The 12,103-nt window shown below is 48.9% G+C and overlaps 1 protein-coding gene across 8 annotated transcripts in view; it reads right to left on the bottom strand.

Annotated features, from left to right (window-relative positions):
- LOC139579137 (rho GTPase-activating protein 23-like) overlaps nucleotides 1-12,103 on the bottom strand; it is a 102,052-nt gene that overhangs the window by 34,900 nt on the left and 55,049 nt on the right. For 6 of the 8 annotated variants that reach the window (XM_071407452.1, XM_071407471.1, XM_071407479.1 and 3 more), the window contains exons 1-2: nucleotides 8,021-9,393; nucleotides 1,802-1,999 (exon numbers count right to left, since the gene is read on the bottom strand). In XM_071407452.1, the coding sequence (XP_071263553.1) occupies nucleotides 1,802-1,999; nucleotides 8,021-8,269 (447 nt within the window). In that variant the 5' untranslated portion in view covers nucleotides 8,270-9,393. Of the gene's footprint in view, nucleotides 1-1,801; nucleotides 2,000-8,020; nucleotides 9,394-12,103 lie in introns of those variants that run through there. The other 2 variants (XM_071407505.1, XM_071407488.1) reach the window with 1 other exon arrangement.

Genomic DNA, 12,103 nt, shown 5'->3' with positions numbered 1-12,103 from the left:
TATGACATCCATCTGTCTATGTCCCTAATCTGATTAACTCATATGAGCCTACCCAAAAACTTTAATTGGCTACGCTTGTTCAATCCCTGCATTTAATTGGCTATGCTTGGCTTGTCCCCCATTGTGTCCTGATTCTCTTGACCTTACTGCTCCTGTGTTCGGATCGATCTACGACCTTCCTGCCCTGTGATCTGATTGGTCCCGTCTTACTGCCCCAGCGATCTGATTGACTCAGCCTTACTGCCCATGTGATATGATTGGCTCAGTCTTAAAGGGATAATCCACCCTAGAAATGAAATGTGACGAGATACTTCATCATGATACGGTTCTCGTCCCTGGAAATAGGGATAACAAACTATCACATTTCATGACGCTTTTAAAACAATTACCTGAATTACACTCCATATCGCCAAATAAGCCAATAGGGGCATACTTGTGTATGTAACGGATGTGAAATGGCTAGCTAGTTAGGGGGTACGCGCTAATAACGTTTCAATCAGTTACGTCACTTGCTCTGAAACCTAGAAGTAGTGTTGCCCCTTGCTCTGCAAGGGTCGCGGCTTTTGTGGAGCGATGGGTAACGACGCTTCGTGGGTGACTGTTGTTGATGTGTGCAGAAGGTCCCTGGTTCGCGCCCGTGTCGGGGCGAGGGGACGTTTTAAAGTTATACTGTTACATTGATGCTGTTGACCCGGATCACTGGTTGCTGCGGAAAAGGAGGAGGTTGAAAGGGGGGTGAGTGTAACGGATGTGAAATGGCTAGCTAGTTAGCGGGTACGCGCTAATAGCGTTTCAATCAGTTACGTCACTTGCTCTGAAACCTAGAAGTAGTGTTGCCCCTTGCTCTGCAAGGGCCGCGGCTTTTGTGGAGCGATGGGTAACGACGCTTCGTGGGTGTCAGTTGTTGATGTGTGCAGAGGGTCCCTGGTTCGCGCCCGTGTTTGGGCGAGGGGACGCCGTAAAGTTATACTGTTACACATCCATCTCTCTATATCGTCACAACAAAGTCTATAATTTGTTGAAATGTCCTCAAAGTTCACAGTGCACCGTCAAATTAATAACCTTTCTTCCTTCAACTACCATGGCACAAACCTGTTTTCTCTTCGAGTTGCCATAGCAACCGGACTCGCACAGCTTTGCGCTAGAAACGCGATCTCTACCATGTCGAACATGGTGATATTGTAACTAATAAATAAAGCAACACCTCGCGGCACAACGCCTCTCCCCTATTTGACCTAGATAGTTTGTGTGTATGTCTTGATATGTAGGCTACGTGTGCCTTTTTGAAATTAATGTAGTTCTGTCCTTGAGCTGGTCTTGTCCATTAATGTTCTGTATTATGTCATGTTTCATGTTTTGTGTGGACCCCAGGAAGAGTAGCTGCTGCTTTCGAAACAGGTAATGGGGATCCTAATAAAATGGCAAAATTGATAGTGCAGTTTGTTTCAGGGATTTTACAACTAGCTACTGTAACTACTTCACATGCTGATATTGACTTTGGTACTATGGTGTGTAGCAATTTTTTTGCTAGCCAGCCAGCCAGCCAGCCAGCCAGCCTTTCTAGAGAGAGCATTGCATTGTGGGTTTTGTAGTCGACTTGAGCTCTGCAGATTTCTAGAAGTATGTTTTTTGCTTCCTAATGTATTATAAACGACGAAATGCAATTTTTCTTCACAACATATGTTGCTCTCACACATTAGCGTTATTTAACAATGTAAATCATAGGAATTTGTAGATTTGAGTGGATTATTCTTTTAAAGCCCCAGTTGTCACTGTCTGATGTTGTGTCCAGTGGTGGTACCTTGAGGTTAGTGTGCAGGGCAGACTCTGGTGGGTAGACGATAAAGTGTCGCAGCGTGAAGCCGAAGCCCTGTGAGTTCTTCTGGAGTAGTAGCGTCCGGGGACCCTGCCAGCCAACGCCGACCCCCTCTCCTCCCGCCCCCATCGCAGGCCGAGGGTTGTCACCGGCCGAGGAGAGACCATCTCTCCACCCCTTTGCCTGTTGAACAGAGAGAGAATAAAAACACGTGAGACTCAGGTCATATCCCCAAAACAATCACTTATGTCACTCCAATGGTCAACACTCCATCAGCACTTAACCAGTTCCTCCTTCCACCAAGTATTCCCAGGAAAAACGTTCATAACTTTATGGAACTGGAACAAAGGTCAAACGACATCCTACAAGAGCCAGGCCTCAGAGTGACATCACCACTTAATGGGCTGCTGGTTACTTCATTAGTGACTTCCCCTGCAGGCAAGAATAGGAATGTGTCTGTTTCTGTCCTGGGAGACTGGCGGACAATGAGTGTGTGTGCGTATCCATATGTTTTAATGCTAGTAGGTGAGAGGTGAGCACGGCTGGCCCATAGGGTCAGGCAGTCCCCACATGGCACCCAGCACCACAACAATGTCCTATAAACCACTAGGGGGTCCTGGGGGTTGCTGCCGCTGTCAGGAAGAGCCCAGGTCTAGACGGAGGGGAGCGGGGGATGGGTGTTCCGTCCCGAGCTCACTCAGGAATGCTCAGGACGGAACTCTAGACAATTAAGGAATGTCTGTAATCAATCAGGACTGACCTTGTTCACCTTGCACCAGCGTGGCGTGAAAGGGTCAGGGTGATTCTGAGTAGATTTCCACTCATTTTCCCCAAAGAAGGCAAATACCAAACATGACAGATACACGTGAGAACTAACACCCTGATGCTGCTGCTCCAACCCACATATGTCATTCAAACACAACCACCTGACCAAACAGGGATGGGAGGGAGACAACCTTCCTAAACGTAAATGAGCCTATACCTAGGGACTCTTCTCTATGGAAGTACAGTGACTTCATTGTACCGGTGTCTCTCCTCTGAGGGTGTGTGTGTGTGTGTGTCCATATGTTTTAATGCTAGTAGGTGAGTGGTGAGCACGGCTGGCCCCCAGTTGGCTGTAGCCCTTCATACTCGTACCAGTATACGTGTTGAAAATGGCAGATGTGGACACTAACAAGTGCCTAAATTGAAACGCAGTGGCTGTACCGTAACATGCTATCCATGACATCAGAGCTCAGGGTCTCCACTTCGACAGCACTTTAAGGGTTTTGACTGACAGCCGTTCTGAACCTGAGCACCCGGTGATGAAGTTGGCCCCATCTCTCCCACTAATTGGGAAACCTTTGCAAATGTGTTGATGTCTGAATGAGGGAAGTGCTGTAAATGAAGAGGACTCGACGTATTTTGAAAGATGAGAGGTTGAAAGTTATAATAAATACTGCTTTGATGTCATACAAGTGTGCACTTCACATTTCCATTGTGATTTATAAATGGACCGTTTTTGGATTGCGTAAACAACACCGGTAATTCTGTGATCGCGGGGATGCAGGGTTGTGTTCCAAACAGAACAACTACAAGTGTACTTGCTCTAGTTCCTCAACGGCACAGCTAGGAGAGCTCAAAAAGCACCTTATAGTTGAAGACTCTTCTTTGAGTCATAAAGTGTATTGAAATGACTTAGGAACTGTGGCCACTTGGAGACACCAGTTAGTCCTCTCACTCAAACCTATGTTCTTTTTATGTCTTATGTTGCACCTACACCACATTTTCCAGGAATATTCTTATCATGTTACTGAATGTATTCAGAGTATTTTCAGATTTTGTTATAAACAAATGCGGCAAAAATACAGTAAAAGTAAAACGTACATAAAATCTATAGTGTAATGTTTGGATTCAGTCTTGTGTCAGATGAACTGTCCTCACCTTTGGTCTTATCGTTTCCCCATAATCTCCAAACTGTTCCCTTTGAATTGCTACCATGGTTATGGATATCCTTTCCATATTTCTTCTGTAAAAAAACATTTCAATTCAGCCCTATCCGTATAGGTTAGTTCCCACGTGTGTAAGGGGTTAACCCCCAACACAAACCCTATATTTCACTTCCTGTGCCCCTCCCCCCTCCACACTACTCTGACCTCGCAGGGCCAATCACCCGGCCCGCTCAACAACAGGAAGTGGCAGGCTGGGGACAGGAAGTGTGGTGCCGTAGAGGAGGGATAACCAGGCGTACACCTATAAATACAAAACCCCAGGGGGTTGGGGGTCTGCGCTCCCTCCCTCCCTCCCTCCCTTCCATTCTACCGCTCTCCCCTCTCCTCCCTTCCACCATCACCACATATACATTCTTGCCATATGATCCAGCTGGAGTGACCATTACAACACATCCTCTCTTTGTCCTCCTCTCCTCGTTCCCGCTCGATGCACAGCTCTCCATATAGGTGATGATGTAACCTTGTTCTCACCGTTTCACAATGCCCAAGCAACTCTCCCACATTTCATAAACAGATGAGAAGCATGAGAATAACAAGGGAGAAAGTTTAAATGAGAGATGCATGAAAGTGAGGGAGAGGGAAGAGAAGGGAGGAAAATAAAGAGAGAGTGAAAATGAAAGAGTAGGCTTAAGATATGAAGAGAGAGAGAAAGAGACTAGCCAGAGGGAATTCCAAAGGGAGCGGTTGGATTGAGGCATGTTGAAACACACACTGACGGGGACTGGCAAGGAGGGGGTGAGGAGAGCGATGGAAGAAGAGAATGATAGAGAGAGGGAAGGAGCGAGTGGAGAGGGCAGGAGCGAGAGCAGGCTGGGCCAAGTGCGAGACAGGTTCCAGCACGCTGGTTTCGACCACACAGCCCCTCCCGGCGCTGAGAATACCAAACCCTGTGATTACCCCAAACACACAGAGACTGGAGCTCCGGGCCAGAGATGATTCCCACTGCCTGTCAGCCTGCCTGCCTGACCATGAGTGTGTGGGACGTCTGTGACTGCCTGACTATTCTCCACTAAACACCCCCCACCCCCCCAACAAGTCTCCATCTAACTACAGTAGGTTACACTCCAGCCTCTAGGTTACACTCCAGACATGAGGTCTAACATCATTGGTTAAACTTACATCTGTCTGTCAGCTTATGTAAAACCTGACTGTATTTAGGCTATATCTAATAGTCTTTCAATGGCCACTCTCTCACCAACCTTCTAGATGAGGAAACCTTTCTCTAGTCTAGCCAATCCAAAAGGGGAACATTTGGCATTTCACTCTGCACTTCTCTGACATCTGCCTAGATCTCTCAAATCAAATCAAAGTGTATTGGTCACGTACACAGATTTGCAGACGCTATCGCAGGTGCAGCGAAACGCTTGTGCTTCTAGCAACGACAGTGCCGGTACCTAGCAATAATACAACAATACACACATAATCCAGAAAAATAAAAGAAAGAAATTAAGATATATCAGAACGAGCAATGTCAGAGACCGGAATATAAATATATACATATGTATATAAATATACTGTACATACATATAGTGGTGTGTAAAGACAGTATGGACAGTATATGAATAGAAACGGTGTGTACAGCCGTAGTTACATAGTAGTGATATCTAGGACAAGCTCACATGAATAGGTTAATCATGATACACAAATTATGCAATACGGAGCCCTGCCACATGCCATTAATTAGGATAATTAGCACATATACAGGCACCATAATGAAAACACCAGGAAACCATACACAATATTTCCCATCATTCCTATTCGTCTATATAACCACATCCACATGGTGTTGCTATTGGTGTGGGCACCACTACTCTAACATCCATGTCCATATGAGACAGTACATCCCCAGCCTAAAGATGATACAGTTAGGAAGTGATTGTTAAGCTATATTAGTTGCAATTGATGGTGAAGGAAAGGAATGCCTGAAAGACCTCTATCACACACACACACACACACACACACACACACACACACACACACACACACACACACACACACACACACACACACACACACACACACACACACACACACACACACTGGGGGAACAATGGTCTTTCAAACAGTTGAGAGCTGCATCCCGTTTGAAAAGTTGGCCTTTACAGAGGTTCCAAACGCTGACACGCTTTTAATCCAGAGACCCACTGTCCGCTCCGTAGCACTGGTCTGAGAGCTGGACGGATGGGGGAAGGGAGAAGAGAAAGGGATACAAACTGAAGTGACAAGCACTGCTACTTTAAGGTTCAATAGTTCTTCCTGGTCAGATCAGGAAAAACCCAGGGCCCTAGCTACTGTGTATCAAAGGCCCTCCCACCTGTATCATTGTCTCTACTCCGGCTCCTCTCCAAGCCTGAATACATCCTAGTTCAAACTAGCATGACAGCCGACATCTGACTGTGTGTCGGTACAGTTGAAAAGGCCAGCCGCACCATGACCGCCTTTTAAACACATACAGTATTTCACAATAGAGGATAAACAGTCATTCAGCAAACCTGACGCACAGCTTCAACAATAACGTCTCTGTCTTTTACACAACCGCCTGAATTCCACTGTCTGTGTGTGTGTGTGTGTGTGTGTGTGTGTGTGTGTGTGTGTGTGTGTGTGTGTGTGTGTGTGTGTGTGTGTGTGTGTGTGTGTGTGTGTGTGTGTGTGTGTGTGTGTGTGTGTGTGTGTGTGTGTGTGTGTGTGTGTGTTTGCTAAAGAACCTGTCTGAGCCCTCTGTCAGATCAAGTCAGTTGATGTCACGTCAGTTGAACAGGGTTTTCTCCTCGAGCAACTCTGCTGAATATGAATCTCCAGTAACACCCCCCTCACCCACCCTCCCCAAAACGGTCTCTAACCTACACCCCATGGGGGAAATAGGTAGGACTGGAGTGCCGAGGCTAGCACTACATTACTATCTGCATAATTATCCTCTTATCGTTTGTCTAACCAATGAAATTGTCTAACCGGAGCTTTTAATCTACATGTCTGTAATAAAGCCATTTTGTGGGGGAAAACGTATTCTGATTGGCTGGGCCTGGCTGCCAACTGAACTGTTGTTCAGTATTGTTCAGTATACATCCACAGATCCTATCCATAATAACCCAAACTCTCCTTAAACCCTACACTCAGTGGCATACAGGCAACAGTAAAGTCTATCAGGCTACTGGATGTATCAAAATGTGTCTACTCCCATCAGAGAGAGATACTGATAGATTCCAGGACTGATGCTGTACACATTACTGGTGTTACTATCCTGGTCAACACAATTACAGAGGGAGCTGGCGGAGATTCCAGGACTGATGCTGTACACATTACTGCGAGAGGCCATTACTGTACACAGACAGTGTGTTTGTGTACACACTCCAGCTGTGTCTGTATACTATAGCCTGGCCCTGGCTGCTCTTTCCCCTGCCTGCCCACATTCCCCAAGCCGCCATTTCTCAACTGCATGTCTGAGAGAGAGACAGAGAGAGAAAGCAAACACACACTGCGCTTCAACACACACACACATGCGCGCACACACACACACACACACACACACACACACACACACACACACACACACACACACACACACACACACACACACACACACACACACACACACACACACACACACACACACACACACACACACACACACGCTGAGTGCACATGGATGAGAGATGCCCTGAATTCTGCAGGCCTGGAGGGCGCATTGCCCCTCCACCCCCTCTCAAACTGCCACATAACAAGCCCCTTCATCTGCCTTAACTCACTAATTAGTCACGCCCCTCCAGGGGGAAACAGTCAATATGGCACAGCCCCCTAAAGAGGACAACACAACTACAGCCGATGCTTAATGATTACTGCATTATTGTCGCTCACATTCAGCATCACACTGCCACATACACACCAGTGGAGGCTGCTGAGGGGAGGACGGCTCTTAATAATGTCTGGAACGGAGCGAATGGAATGGCATCAAACACATGGAAACCACTCATTGCGTCCCAGCCATTGCCCCGAGCCCGTCCTCCCCAATTACGGTGCCACCAACCTCCTGTGACAGACAGAGAAAAACACATGAGGAGAAGCTCTCTCTCGCTAACACACAAACAAGCATACACACTGCACAATTAGCAAAACACCAGTTCCACATAACTATATGGATACCTCAACTGAGATTCTGAGGTAGACCCACAAACCTCCACCTTACAGGGGTGTGGTGAGATCTGGGCACAGTCCTTACCCTGGGCTGGTGAGAACGTTGCTGGGCACGGCTGCTGACTGGGACTGGCCTCATGGTGGGGGGCGAGGGCAAGGGGGCACCACGCAGCACTGCCAACCAGATACAGCGAGGCTCGGCGGCACTACAGTCCACCCCTACGGGATTCTGGAAGCACCACTCTGACCTAGCTGGTAGAGCAGGGTAGGGGGGTATAGCCGCGGGCATGGGGGCACAGAGATTACCCAACACGGGCCGACCCGATGCCAACATGGGCCACACACAGGAGGGGGCAAAGTCTTGACACTATCGCACAAACACGCTATTTTCCAGTAAACAACACAGGTGTCAGTGTAACACCTGCATCCTCTCTGGCCAAGTCATTCTTCCATTGAGATAAACCAATCAGTGAAAGCAGAAGCCAAGAGGGCTGAGTAGCTCTTCAGATGGACCAAGATCATCCCTGAAAAAACAAAATCCCAATAGTTCCAACCAATTCAGTTCAGTCTCCTGTTCTCCTCTGTGTTCCTCTCCATCCTGATGCTGGCACGTCTCCAAGATGCATGCTTTTAGTTCCACATCACAGTCTCAAACTCCTGACCTCCAAGGATGTGAAGGAGCTTTCCAAGGCACACACACACGCTGGGGGGTGCACGCATGCCGTGGTGGGGCGTCCTAGGCCCTGAAATGATATTAAAGAAGTCCTGGAGAGCAGATGTACGCCAGAGTGGTAGCAGAGAGGTCTAATTTCCCTACAGACAGACAGACGGTCTGACTGACTGACTGACAGAGCGACTGACAGACTAACTGACAGTGCCTCTCCTCTTCCAGCACAGCAGTGTCCTGTCCAGTGGTGTTCAGCAGGACACAAAGCCACTGTGTCTGTCAACCCCCCCTAACACACAAACTGTTACAGCTAGAGGGTTGGGCTCCTCTGTCTCCTCTGTCCTCCCTCCTCCTCTCGCTCTCTCTCTTTCCCGCCCTCCCTGTCTCTCTCTTCCCGAATCTCTTTTTTTCCTCTCCTTCTGTCAGCCTCCAGCTCGTTGTCCGGCTTCACTTCTACCAATTCATCCTTCGCTCCGTCTCTGTCCCTCGTTCACGCTCTCTCTCCTCTGTTCCCTCCTTTCTGCACTCCACAATCTCCACGATCATTTCACTCCACGATCATTCCAATCTGTCACGCAAAATCCACTTTGAGAGAGCCAAAAACACACACACACAACATCCAACATGTACACTGTGAACACTGAGAGCCGGGCCCCGACACTGTGCTCCACTCTTGAAGTCCGGATGGAGTTTAACTGTAGGCTGGTGATGTGGTCTGCCTAAATCCAACAGCAGCTCCCTGTGGCTCTGTCCTGCCCTGTGTGTGTACAGGGAGTTTAGTGGCGCTTGTGTATGTGTGAAAGAGACACAGACACAGTGACACAGCTATGATGCCAGCACTCAACTCCCACCCCCCTCCACCTCCCGCCGCTCAGGGCCCCCCCCCCCCCAAAAAGTCAGATTTCAAACACAAAGAAAAGAGACAGAGAGAGCAACAGGCTGCCACTTCACTCCAGCAGCACCACCGCCAGCCAGGCAGACCAGAATAAAACAGCTGCAATTGGACATCAATTTGACACTGCCCTCCCGCCCCCTCACACTAAGTCATGAATTCACACACACAAACACTAAAACAAACAGTGACACACACAGCAGAGTTCTCACCAAACCTCCAGGGGTCCTGAGTGGCAGGCAGGTGACCATGGTGAGTCTGACGGAGCTAAGGCTTCATGCCCTGATCCTCTCTCTAGAAACTCACTACATAGACCAGTTACAGATGAGGTTAGACTGGTTTCACCTGCTGCCATACAGCAGGGCAAGCACCAACACGGCCACAACACCGGAACACACACACATGGTACACACACTCTCTAAAACACACACACACACCGTGCTCTCCAGTCACACACAGAAAATACACTTTGCAGGCTCACCTAGTGTATGTCGAAATACAATAAACATCAGTGGAGGCTGGTGAGGGGAGGACGGCTCATAATGATGGCTGGAACGGAGCGAATGGAATGGCATCAAACGCATGGAAACCATGTTTGATGTATTTGATACCATTACCACCTGTCCTCCCCAATTAAGGTTCCACCAACCTCCTGTGATAAAAACACCCACCAGCTATACACAATACAAAATGTGCAGACGTACAAACTGTACACAAACACACTACACAAAAGGGAATGCTCCTTCCACACACAGACACACACGTGGTCCATAGAGTCACACACGTGTATAAATACACTGCTGGGGTGTAATTACGCTCTCACGAAGACTCAAATCTTATAGGCTGTGGGCTGTGCTGTGACTGTGGGCTGTGACTGTGGGCTGTGACCGTGAGGGGTTGTGTTCAGCCTGTGGTCAGACCGGAGGTTTGGGTTCTGACAGACCGCCAAGCAGAACCCGCCCAGGACCGGACGGAGAGACACCAGGAGCGGACGGCGAGACACCAGGATCGGACGGAGAGACACCAGGTCCGGACGGAGAGACACCAGGACCGGACGGAGAGACACCAGGACCGGACGGCGAGACACCAGGACCGGACGGAGAGACACCAGGACCGGACGGAGAGACACCAGGACCGGACGGAGAGACACCAGGACCGGACGGAGAGACACCAGGAGCAGATCACTCAGGGGGGACGTCCCATTCAAAAAAAGACCACAGCCAGATGGAAGCTTCAGAAGGGGACTGGCCTTGACAGGGGATACTGTGTGTATGACATCATAAGCTGGCACCACCCTACGATGAGCATACCTGGTTCAATCAATGAAAACGATCTGCTTATCACAAGTGCAGCATTGTGAGAGACTCATACTGAATTTTGCGTGGAGTTTTGCCAATAACAGACAAGCCCAATTGGGAACAATAGATCACTGTCTCTCCGCCTCTCCCTCTCTCTAATGAGCTGTGGAGATATTTACAAAAACAGGAGAAGGAGAAGCAAGCAACAAAAGAGCGGAGAGAAAAGGTGTTGAGTTGCAGTTCACACGGAGGACAAAGTAGTCACACACCGTGCGCTGTCACAATACCACCGTTGCCACCAGTGACCCATGCTGGCTGCTGATTGGCGCACAGGTACACATTCCTGCTACGTTGCGGTTGGATGAGGCCTAAACACCACTAGCGCCTGAACATCCCGGGAGAAAGGGAACATCTGTACGCCTGTCTGTCTGTGGCTTGTCGTCTTCATTTCTTCGTCATCGTAACCTCGCATCCGCCCCTAAACCCCCTGAAATCAAAGAGTGTGAGATTCAAACGGCACACGCCGCTAATCTCTGGAGAGATGCCACACTGCTCGCCTCTTGCCCCCAGCCTACCATACAGCCGCCCCGGCCCTTCGCCCTCCCTGCCATGGGCACCACCGAGCCAGAGAGTGAGTGAGTGAGTGAGTGAGTGAGTGAGTGAGTGAGTGAGTGAGTGAGTGAGTGAGTGAGTGAGTGAGTGAGTGAGTGAGTCAGTGAGTCAGTGAGTCAGTGAGTGAGTGAAAGAGAGAGAAAGCGGAGGGAGCGCCTGCTCACAGACAGATTAGTTGGTAGATAATCCCCTTCATAGTGACGCCGACACCACCGGCCAGCAGATTAACTAACACAGCCTGATGGGGACACAGCCTAATGGGGACACAGCCTAATGGGGACACAGCCCGATGGGGACACAGCCCGATGGGGACACAGCCCGATGGGGACCCAGTCCGATGGAGACCCAGTCCGATGGAGACCCAGTCCGATGGAGACACAGCAGAGCAGAGCAGAGCAGAGCATTGCAGGCCCACTCCCATTCTTCACTGACTGACTGAGAACCACCAGCCAAAACAACCCTCATACACACAGCTAGCTGAGCAAGACATCAGGCAGGATCTATATCAGAGAGATGCAGGGGTATTGTTACATTGTTACATTTTGAATGCTTAGCAGGACAGTAAAATTGTGAAATTCCCGCACTTATCAAGAGAACACGTGGTCATCCCTACTGCCTATGTTCTGGAGGACTGACTAAACACAAATTGTGTGCCCCTGGCTATCCGTACATTTTAAAAGCAAGAACATGGTGCCGTCC

This window comes from Salvelinus alpinus, chromosome 1 (assembly GCF_045679555.1).
Source record: "Salvelinus alpinus chromosome 1, SLU_Salpinus.1, whole genome shotgun sequence".
NCBI classification, from domain to species: domain Eukaryota; kingdom Metazoa; phylum Chordata; class Actinopteri; order Salmoniformes; family Salmonidae; genus Salvelinus; species Salvelinus alpinus.
The sequence above is the reverse complement of the archived record's forward strand: the minus strand, read 5'-3'. Positions and strand labels throughout refer to the sequence as shown.